General features: G+C 41.6%; 1 protein-coding gene across 1 annotated transcript in view; it reads left to right on the top strand.

The window, feature by feature from the left end:
* The first annotated feature begins 3148 nt into the window (after positions 1 to 3148).
* kcnk3a (potassium channel, subfamily K, member 3a) overlaps positions 3149 to 12099 on the top strand; it is a 28279-nt gene continuing 19328 nt past the window's right edge. Inside the window, exon 1 of the mRNA XM_020097533.2 lies at positions 3149 to 3610. Within this exon, the coding sequence (XP_019953092.1) occupies positions 3328 to 3610 (283 nt within the window). The 5' untranslated portion in view covers positions 3149 to 3327. The remainder of the gene's footprint in view (positions 3611 to 12099) is intronic.

Here is a 12099-nt window from a genome sequence, read left to right as displayed (position 1 = left end):
GCGGCTGGGAGGAAGGTCCCACTGAATGATTTGCATGTGCACAAATAAACAGCACAAAAAATCGGGAGTCACACTTCCTTCTAGAGCTCAGTCAATCACACGTGACGCCTGCTTGTGTGTTTTTTTTTCCTTTTAAACCAACTAAACTAAACTAATAACAGAGGACACATTCAAAGACTTTCAACTGAAGACCTGTTCGTGTGAGAGGGGATGAATCACAGATAAATCACAGTTTAGAACCACAGTAAATACAGCGTGACACTTACATTATAGTTAGATGGATTAAATAAACATCTGGAAAAATTGATGCTCGGGTTTCAGACACCTTATTTAAAATACCAGAACACAAATAATCCAGCAATAAAATCAATTTCACTCAGTTATTATTTTTCCTCCATGGACACTTGCTGTTGGGACCTTTGGTTATGCAGCAGTGAACTATTTTGGAGGTTTCCATTGCGAGCACCCACGACGAGGTTTAATCATAGCTCTGTCTTCAGTGTGGACTGTGCATCCTCTCCAAAATTGCAGTAATGAGAATCCAGGCTCGATCGCCTGCTCGAACAGCCCTGGGTCAGAACCTGCCACCGGAAAATTCAGTCTGATGGGTCAGAGGCTGCAGGAAGTGGCCGGGCTCATGAGGATGTGTTCGTGATTACGCAGTGGACGATGCTCAGAGCGACCCGACGGGCCTGCAGCTGAAACCCTGCAGGACCCTACAGCTGACACTCAGAGCCAGGGGCCATCCTGAGAAATGAAATAACACACACGCAGACACACACGCAGATCACCATATTGAAAATATTTTGCACATCTGGTGCACTAAACTTGATTCGCCAAACACCTGGGGTTTTCACTGATGTTAGCATTTGTAATGGTAAAAATTTAAATAATAAATGCGATGATTCTACATTTAAAACTATATACTGCTAGTGTCAACATATATCGTGAAAGCTTCAGTGCACCGTGGCATTGTTGGTTTGGGTCTTTTCATGGGAATTGATGCCAAAAACAAAAATAGATTGAAGATTCAAAATGTCAAATAACTTTGATTTATTGCCTCAACAATAAATGTTTTATGCATTGACATTGAAATAATCTAGCTTTTCTTTTTTTTGATATTTAAGATTTATTTTGGTACAACAGGAAGTGGAGACGAATCATTCATCTTCGTTTACAGTTATTGATTTCTTTATTAACAATCAATACACTTTGGGACGGTACATATTTTTCAAATTTTGTAATATTTTCTGTCATAAAATGTACATTTTTAAACTTTGCTGTATAAATAGAAGTCTTCAATAGAGGCTCTGTGAAGATGACAGGGGCCATATATATATAGCTGCTTTTGTTATCATGTCTTTAATCTGTTCTTCCAAAAGCCACGTTTCTTTTTTTCTTGAAAGGCCACATTTTTGATCAAAGGATTCATTGACGTATTGATCGGGCCGGGGCATGCAGCACTTCAGTTTGTGAGGGGAGGATTTATGCAGGATCAGTCACGGTTGACTTGATTGACCTGGTTATCGAAGCCAGGGCTATTTTTGTCGTGGCTCACCGTGTGGAACTCAGGATTGACCGGGATCTATCAGTCAATAATAGAGGCAGCAAGGTGCAGCATAGATGTCGTTGTCACAGGTTTGTGGAGGAACGGCTATTGAAACAGTGCAGGTAGATGTGATGCTGTGTGTAAATCCTCTGTAATGGAAAATATGAGAATTCATACCTGAGCTTATGGAAATATACTTTTTAGCAAAACAATCGGGAAAATAAAAGCGTTATATGGTACAGCTACAACAACTAAATCATCAAATGTACGTGTGCAAAAGAAAGCATATGCATGTGAAATATTATCAGGGTTGCCTTGACCTCTTCACAGTATCCTCCCCAGACTGCATCTCCATTTCTCACTGACGTACAACACGTCGGGGAACCACCGACTGGAAACCAGTGACACTCGAGGTCAACAAATTTGGCCCCAGTTAGACTTTCACTTGACATTTTGTCTCTTTGCGTCAAATCATCATCATCATGTTTCTGTCTGCAGCTTCAAATCACTCAGTTTATCTCATCACTGTTCTTGCAGCTGACTAATTAGTATCTGCGTAAACAGAATCTTCGACGTGACGTTTATTTCTCTTAAATGTAGAAAGAAAATGCGGGAAGGTCAAAGAGTGGACGCTGGGGTTTTCCTCAATTGGAGCCAAAGTAACAGCTGGATACGTCAACATTTTTTGGGTGACTCATGTTGAGAGCATCACTCACAACTGCAGAAGTTTTCTTTTTTTTAAAAAAGGATTGATGAATACCGCTGCACCGTGGTCAGAGAAACACGGCTCCTGTCATTGAAAGTCTCACAGGGAATCATATGGTTTCCTGAGAGTAAATATTTCTTAAATCCACTGAGAAGAAACCATCCAGCCTGTAGGTTTTCAGGAGTTACTGTTTGTTTAAAGTCACATTGAGAGTTTGTCACTTGTTTTAACATCCACCAGAAAATCCCTGAACTCAAGGTGACCTCAGAATGGCAGCTCGTTATACAAACAGATATAAGGTTCGAACGTGTATAAAAACTGAAGCGAGAAGCAAATCCTCAACAAGGAAAATGTATTAATATTTAACAGGTTAGTAAAAGAGTTGATGTAGGTGATGATGGGCACTAACATGGAGTAGATTATCACAGAATTAAAGTAAATGTCTGATCTTTTTATAACGTTTGCTTTAAATATGTGTCAAAAGTTTGAGTATTATGGGAGGGGTGGTTGGATGGAGGGATGGATGGATGGATGGATGGATGGATGTCTGTAGAGGGAGGGAGTGAGTGAGGTGATGTAGGGATTGAGGTGAAGGAGAGAGGGAGCAGGGAGAAGGAGGGAGGGATGGATGGGGGGATGGGAGGACGACTGTAGAGGGAGAGGTGGATGGATGGATGGATAAATGGATGGGGGAAGTAAGGAGAAGGAGTGAGGGAGGAAGGTGAAGGAGGAAGGAACTGTGGAGAAGGAGGGAGAGGTGGATGGATGGACGCCTGTAGAGGGAGGGAGTGAGGAGAAGGGGGGAGTGAGGGAGGTGAGGGGGGGAGGGAGGGAGGTGAAGGGGGAGGGAGGGAGGAGAAGGAGGGAGGGGTGGTGCTGAATGAACAGCTCCTCCGCTCCTCATAAAGTACTCAGAGCTCCTCCGCTCCATCAGAGCCGCTCACAGCCATGAGGCAGCCGAGCTCCCCGTCCTCCAGACCCGCGCTCACACTCCGCCTGGCCCCCTGACACACACACACACACACCCACACACACACACACACACACACACACACACACACCACCCACCACCATGAAGAGGCAAAACGTGCGGACCCTCGCCCTCATCATCTGCACCTTCACCTACCTGATCGTCGGCGCCGCGATCTTCGACGCGCTGGAGTCCCGGAAGGAGACGAGCCAGCAGCTCGAGCTGGACCTGAGGAAACTGGAGCTGCTCCGGACCTTCAACTTGTCTTCGGGGGACTTCGACGAGCTGGAGAAGGTGGTGCTGCAGCTGAAGCCGCACAAAGCCGGCGTGCAGTGGAAATTCGCCGGCTCCTTTTACTTCGCCATCACTGTGATCACGACCATAGGTAAGAGAGATCATCCCTGGAAAGTTTTATTGTGAAAAAGTTGACCCGATGGATCGCGTGTCTGCTTCACACGAACCTTCATGAAAAGGATTGTGGAGATTTTGTTTGCTGTGTTACGAAAATGTGACTTAATCCTGCAGGAGGAAACACAAGAGCATGACTGAAAGAATTCTAAATCAACCTTTTATATGAAACTATGCAGTGACGACACAGGTGCAGGTGACATATCAGGTTGTTTAAGTCAAGTGAGAGTTATTTATATTGTGCTAAACACATGGCAAAGGAAAAACAACACAATCACAGTGGATAAAAATATAAGATGAACAAAAAAAAAGAAGAAAATGTGTGCAAAAGAAAAACAGAAAAACTGTCCAGAAGATAAGTGAACAAAACAGACATGATGTAAAAATAATGATGCAGAATCATGAGAGAGACTCAAAAGAGCAAGATTAAAAGGAAGCCCTTAAAATGAGATTTAAAGATTTAGATGTGGAAATGGAGACTGAGGGGCAGCAGCTGAGAAAGCCTCCTTCAGATTTTTCATGAGAACAGAGAGAGACCTGGGGGCAGAATATACAAGCAGAAGATAACTATTCAGGTGAAGAATATGCGGTAGTTGACGAAGTACTCAGAAGTACTTAGAAAGTCACTTAAATAGCTTTTTACAGATTCTTAAACTTGGTACATACTCTACCGCAGCACTACAATGATGCTAAAAAGCTAAACATGCAATCAATATTGACACACAGTCCCATGTGTTTTACATCAGCAGTTTCATACTCGATAATTGTGGTATAAACACTGCTGCGTTGTCTACACTACTTACTTACACTACTATTTGTCTAGATATTTTGCCCAACGTCCACACAAAAACGACGACAAAAGCTCAAAACAAGCATGCCGGGCCAGTAGGTGGCGGTAAAGTCAACTATCAACTATGCGTCAAAAAGCAGAAAAGAACGCAATGGTCTAAATGTAAGACTGGGACGAGGCAGACGTCTGTGAATGCAGGCAACGTGGTAAACAAACTTAAAGAAACATGAATACAGGTGTTTGTTGTTTCTGGTTCATTACACGAAGCAACAGTGATGTCAACTGGGATGTCGTTTCCCAAATGTTCTGTTCGCAGTCTTTAGAAAATCTGCATTTGGTTGTTTTAGTGACTCAAAACACAGTTTGTGGAAAAGACCCAATGCAGAGGGACAAGTTTGTTTCACAAAATATCTGCCTCAGTGTTGAAAGGGCGAGTGTTTTGATCTGGTGTTCTAGGTACATATTGTATAAATGTGTCACTGCTTTATGTCAATGCTTTGTTGTTGTGTTTTGAGTCTCGCACTGTGTCCTTTAGTGCTTTGAAATGCATCATTATCATTATAAACTGAACACTGGGGGAAATTTGTCCTGCAGCATATTATCTAATGGCCGTCTTGAAAGGGGTCGCCTGAAAGTCATATTTTCAGCAGCCAAGCCAATGACTCTTAAGGACAAGTGTCTGTCCAAATATGAAAATCTGCTGCTCATATAACTAAAGGTTGTCATTAGAGGAGACGCTCCAGGAAAATTAAGTTATGAGACAGTTGATTGCCTCTTTTTCTTCATCTTCTTGTCCTCTTACTCATTACTCTTGCTCCAAAAGGCCCCGCAGCGCCACATGACTGCTAGCTCATTTTATTACACAACCTTCAGAATCAGCCTGCTCGGTTTAGCAGCTCAGTTTCACTCAGTTATTTGCATAACAAATACAAGTTCGACTTCAAGTTTAACTTAGTCAGACATTTTAAATATTGAACAATGAGGAGGACGCATGATTTACCTCTGTCAAACAACTGGTCACATGCTGCTTCTGGAATATGAAGATGGACGATATGACAGCCCCTTAAAAAATGAAGCCAAAGAGTCTTGATCGCCACCCTGTGCCGGGCTGCAGTATACGCCATAAACCTTCCTCCTCCATGTTAGTGAATAGGACATGGACCAAACTAAAAAGTCAAAGTACATGTTATATTAATTTTTAGCCATTTCTTATCACACCGACGCAAAAAAGTATAATTTTTGTTCATAAAAACAGGGTGAAACATCATGATTGGTCGAGCACGTGTATCGATTACTTTATAGAGTGTGACATTTCTCGTTACTGGTGTCACATGGTCTGACTTTAATGTGTTCTCTTCATCTCTTTAGAAGCACTCATTATCAGCAGCCCCTATCTGAGCCTCCCTCCTGTATTTAGTGACCGAGCCTGTTGTCAGTATAGTGACCTGTGACTTGTAACCCTATCAGATGCAGCCGACTAATTGCACACTAACCCAACCCCGGGTGTCTGTAACTGCATTCTGTAATTGTGAGCCCAGAGGCAGCTACAAACACAGTGATTGGCGCTCCAGCCTGCCATTAAGTATTAATGACAACACCAGACCCTCGCTGTTCCACTGGCCTTCTGGCACACAACATTAACACTGTAGATACTGTACTGTACATTCAATATCAGAACACCATGACTTACAGCATCGTCCACATGCTGAGCCGCAACAATGAGGGGAGAACCTCATTTATTATGTTGATGAAGCCAGTGATTTGATTAGGATTTTATTTTACTATAAAACAAATTATAACTATTTCTGTCATTAACGAATGTATAAAAATAGTCATTAACCTTTTATTTTCTGTCATATTTTCTTAAAATTATAATTGAATTCAATCAAGAAATGAGGCCTCGAGACATTCACATCCAACACAGACACCCCCAAGGACCGAAGTGCCCGTTGATGTGAAAACTGTTCTTTCCTCTGAGTTTGTAACATGAGTAAAAGCCAACGTGTCAATCTCAACATGACTACTTTGAAATTCATATTATATACAAGCGATAGGCTGTCGATTCCACGAAAACAAATAATATCCTGGAAAGCTATGAATAAATATACACTTCAATTCGCGTCTCCAAACTGCTTGACTGCCAGCGGGGGAGCAGTGAACACATGACAAGATCTGGCTCTGGCATGCTCTACTAATAATTTAACATAAGTGAAGAAGGGAGGAGATGCCGCAATCAGTAATCAGTCATCACTTTCCACAGGAAAGGAAAGGGGGAGGCGTAGGAGGGCTGGGTGTCCATTTACTCACCCACTGCTCAGGGAGAGATTGAAGCAATGTGACAAACACCACGAGGGGAAGAAGAGGAAAAAGAGCTTTGAGCAAGAAGAAGAGAGAGAGAGGGAGATACTGGGGGAGACCCTTCACACAGGGAGCAAACAAGCCACCCTCATCTGCCCTCACTCACTTCCAGGGGTGAACGAAGTGTCATTTCCGCATCAGTGTACGTGACCAGTGCACTTCAAGTTCATCCAAACATATAGCACATCACCTCTGGACATGAAAACGCCGTCTTAGGACATGTCTCGTGTTCTTTGTGTTATCTGATGTGCTGTGTGTTGTCTGACAAAGACACACGTGTGATTCTAGCACATGTAAAGCAGAGGGCTTGTATATTTCTTGAGTGATAGTCAGACTATTTTCTAACATACAGGAATATGAATGGAATATTCTCTTAGCCACTCATGTAAATGTCATAATCCAAATAATGAAATAATTTTGCATTCAGAAAAAAATCAATAGTCAGATTATTAGTGTCCAACCTCTGACCTGGTTTGTGGGTTTGGAGAGTTCACATCCCGTCGTAAACCTAAAATTAACATTTCCTTTTATTTAATTAACTGTAACCACTGTTTCAACCATACCCATGTCCCACTGCGATATCTCCCTTTACTATAGAAACTCTGTCTCACAGAAGGTTCAGCATTGACACTAATGTCTGAGGATGGTTGTCGTCACAGCCGCTCTGTAAAACCTGCTTCACCCGCTCAGAAACGGTGCAGGGTTATTTATTGGTGCCAGAGGGCACGTGTGACACATGTACTTCAGAGGTTATGTAACCACGGTTCCTGCTGTGGCAAGTTTACATATATTACATGAGTCAACTATAAGTGACCATGTGATCATGGTGTTTTACTGATGAATAGTTGCATCATGTTGAGGAATATTAAACAGCGGTCAGCCGGACATGTCGCCAAATATAAGACGACGCTATGTGAATGTGGAGTGAATGACATCATTTACCTACTTGTGCTGCATTCAAGATCAAATTTTAAGGAAAAAGTCTGAGGAAGATTTGCAGTGCAGGCAGAAGTTGAGCTCATCCAGTAGGTTAAAGGCTTCATAAACATAATGTTCCTAAGCAAGCGTTCATTGTTGTGGAGAGTTTGGTTTAATCAACATCTTTAAAATTCTTTAACAGCGACATGTCTGACAGAGACCTCTGCATCAAGTTGTTATTTGATCTACGAGTGCTCAGTGTGAATGTGGGTCATCCAGATTACTGTCAAATGGAAAAATATTTTTAATTACGCCAACTCATGTTATGTTTTGAGTACCGCTTGCTGTTTGATTGTCTGTCATCAGTGTCCAAAACTACTGATCTGATTTTCAGCACATTCTGTGGAGGGGTGGGGTATTTCTTTAAAGCCAGGCTGTATAAACAGACGGACCCATGATTTTTATATTTCACTTTCTCTAACATGAAAAGATGAGTTGTTAGCTTCGGTGGAAGTGTGCACTCTCTCAGCATGCTCCTTAGTTCTGTAACTACCACAAACCCCCAATGAACTGGGGCAGAGGCACAACGAGAAAGAAAGAAAGATCTGCGTGATCCGACCTTTCAAGTCAATTAATCTTACACAGATATCTAATCTCCGAAGTCATTAACCTTCTCTCAAACTCATAAACAAAACTTTTATTTTGAATAGGACACATAAAGGTCACCATGTGGTTGTAGTTAGAAAAACATTCCTTCAAAATCACATGCTTTGCTTGGATTTTTATTATTGTGAATCACCTCTTGTTAAATAGTTTTTGCTCAAAGATCATTTGGCTGCCTCTCGCTGGTGCAGACGTGAGCTCAGCTTTTCATCATCTGCAGCCTCTGAATGTGTGATTCTTAGGAAGAGGAGGAGAAATGAATACAAATGCATCCGTGTGCGTCACTATAATCCCAAAAGATAGCATCCAGTCGGGGTTAAAGCCTTGGACTTGTGAAGGAAACCTGCTGGATGCTTCGCAGAACTCCTCCATCACATTAAAAGATGCTTGGATCAGAGAGCTGAAACCCCTCCAACCCTGGTTCAGTTGCTCTGTCACCACCAGCACATTAGTTGTTGATGCACTGGGCAGCTACCAAGTGTGGAAGCACATTAGTGCTCTAATGCGAAGCAGGCCGCAGCTGAAAAAGAGCAGACATGCTCAGTAAATCCTCTCTGGGTTAGTTAACCTGATGTTTCTATATGCGGCCTGACAATGAATAAATTATCCCGTCATTCGCGTTTTCATCGCTGACACAGACTTTGATTTGGCACCAGACGTGAATCCATTTACAGCAGTTGCACAATTAGAGGGCACGTCCTGAATTATTAATGGTAATTACTTACATTAGTATCATCATTATTATTCAGTCAGCTTAAGAGGTTAGCCTGGTAAGTGGTTGAGTGCAAAAAGAATATAACTCTCGACAGCTATGTCACGTGGGCACCTGTCATCATCAGACGGAGGAGGAGATTTTCCAGTCGGCAATAAAACCATGGAACACAAATAAATACATAACTACTATAAGAATGTGGTGCTACGTAACAAACACGGGCTGTGATATATTCACACTTCTAGTAAGTGCATAGAGATGTGTGGGGGCTGTCAGTGCTTTCCTTGCCAATAGCTTTTTATTACAACATATGCATACTATACAATATAACTCACCTCATCCATGTTAAAGGATGAGACAAGGACAGAAGTTAAAAAAAGTGCATGTCAAAGATGGTTTCTATCATTTTAGGTAGGTTGTTATCACACTGATGTATCAGATTTTTTATGTTCTCGCTCGCAGTGAAAAGAAACGTCACATAGAGCCTATCTACAATGAATCAGTGGAAAGTGGATGGTGTATAATTCACAAAAGCTTGTTTCAGTTTACAGTTTAATTGAATTGGGGGGTGAACTGATCCTGAGCTGCAGCTGAGTTTCAAGTGATTCTGGGGATAAAGTAACTGTAACTCTTCCTGAAAGGGCACCAAACAGCGTAAATGACCTTGCATAAGCCAGCGTGGAGCAGTGCAGGGAGGCAGTGCCCTCCTCACTCATCATGGAGATATAACGTGACGTAGGGATGTTTGCAGACAGAGGAATATGGGTTTTCTTTTTTAAAATATAAATGACACAACAAACCTAACAGGATGGGATCCTGAGGGTCCAGAGGGGACAAACAGTGGATGATATATACTGTGTATGTATAAACAATGTTAATTAAGAAAGAGAAGTGGACTCAGAGTCTTTGGGTCAGTCCTCCCACAGGGCTGTTACTGGAGACTTCAAGAGCTGCAAGAAAGACTGAGCTCGGTTTGGTTCAATTGTTCAACTTTCACTTCCTGGGACTCGATACCAGCAGTGACTGCAAAGCTGTGCTAACACTTAATGTCAGTAACGATCCACCTCATCGTCCAGGGAGTTGTTTTTCCCAGAAAACAACTCCCTATTATTCATTTTCATGATTGTTGTTTCCCTTTTGTAGTACAAAGCTCAAACACTCACATGGAACTTCTGAGCAGCTCTAAGTCTGCAGCTTATAATCTACTGTACCTGCTGAAGAGTTACCTAACTCTTCACATTTACACCTGAAATCAGCTTTTCTGGTGTAAACTTGTATAGTTTTGATGATGCTATTTTATTGTAGTTTCCTATGAGTGAACATTCCCTGAAAACCCTGTGTGCACCTGAGAAGCACCTTGTAAATCTGCTTTTGATGGCTTCTCCAGAGATAAAGTTTACTTAATTACTTACAAATGACGACAAGCAATGCTGATGTGTGGTGTTATATAGAGCATAATTATAAAAGAAAGAGAGAAAGAGAGACTGTGAGAACGAGCTCCTCATTTCTAATGAAGGAAACCTTTTATTTTTTTTTAAGTGGACCCAAATGAGCAGCAAACTTTAATGAACACAGCACTGCTGCACCAAAGTGAACTTTAATAGATTCTTTGTTTTGTAATCATTGTTACTGTATTAAAGGAATTGAATAGATTAAATACCATAGAGGCTAAGCACACACACCTCCATCACAACTAACAAAACATGACGTATCAAGATGTTCAGTGGGTTTTATCAGTCACCTGGAACATTCATCCATCCGTTACCTATACCACTTATCCAAACACCCTGGACAGGACGCAAGTGTATCACAGGCCCAGCGTGAGGTTGTATTTATTTTTAAACATACGACAATTTGTGCCGAAAGAACAGACTTTGTGTGCAAAGACCTTACACTGAGGTGTAGGTACAAACTGAGCCTACAGGGGGAGACATCCTTGGCTATTATTGGTCGAGAGGGCTTGTTGCTGCTCTGGATCTACGGGAGTAACATGTGAGAAAGTTGTTAGAGGTGACTCTCACTGCTGCTCCTGCTCCGTTCACATGACCAGCAAATGTTTACCTTTTCGTACGTCTGCTTTATGCTCCGCTGCCTCAATGGAAAGTTGAGTGCCTGCCTGACTCACTAAACAAAACATGACTTTGTGTTTGTTAGACTTCTTAATCCAGCGAGGGCGGACTGGAGTTTATCCAAATAAAATAGTACACAGTAGTGAGTTCTGAATCCTTTCCTACTGATTCGATTCCAGAGTATAAATAAAGACTGGGGTGTAAAGTCTCAGATATACTTGAGCAAAATCCTTTCTCTATCTTTTTCTCTCTGAATGTAAAAACTCCTATATCCTCATGTCCTGGTTCTATATTGAATTATGTGCCTCTTTTACAACCCAGAGCTTTTAGTGTGGGCTGGATACGGCCGCTTGGTTAATGTCATAATCCTTCCAGTGGAAATTTGAGATTAACTGAGATGTGTCATAGTGTTCCAGACAATAAATACCTGTTACAACCCCATCAATGCTGTAAATGCCAAGAGGAAGTGCATTAAACTGCTTCAGCCTCTTTTAAAACAGTCTGACATTATTCTTTATGTTAATGTATTGTACATCATGCATTTGTTGAGGACCACTTTCTGCAGCACATTAATACACATTCACTGCTGTAGTGAGTATTTATGGCTACATGACAGTGTATGCAGGATTTAAAATACATTCCATCGTTGTGTTCATCGTGACGAATGACATTCCACCAGTAGAGTAATGGTGTGTTTTAATAGCTTCTGGACAACAATTTAACGATGAAAATGGAAAATCAGGCTGTGAAGGAAACAGGTTGGTTGAAAGTACAAGAACAATACAAACCTATAAATTAACAACTGGGCCTTTAAAAGAGTGTGGCAACTAAGGTGATGACAAAATGAATGGAAACAACATTAACATATGTGGCTGTGGTCATCACACTCATATTCCCAGATAATACTTGTTAGTCAAAATACATAAATTGTTGATTTAGTTGTTTTCTTGGGATTT

The sequence above is a fragment of the Paralichthys olivaceus genome, chromosome 19 (genome assembly GCF_024713975.1).
Source record: "Paralichthys olivaceus isolate ysfri-2021 chromosome 19, ASM2471397v2, whole genome shotgun sequence".
NCBI classification, from domain to species: domain Eukaryota; kingdom Metazoa; phylum Chordata; class Actinopteri; order Pleuronectiformes; family Paralichthyidae; genus Paralichthys; species Paralichthys olivaceus.
The sequence above is the reverse complement of the archived record's forward strand: the minus strand, read 5'-3'. Positions and strand labels throughout refer to the sequence as shown.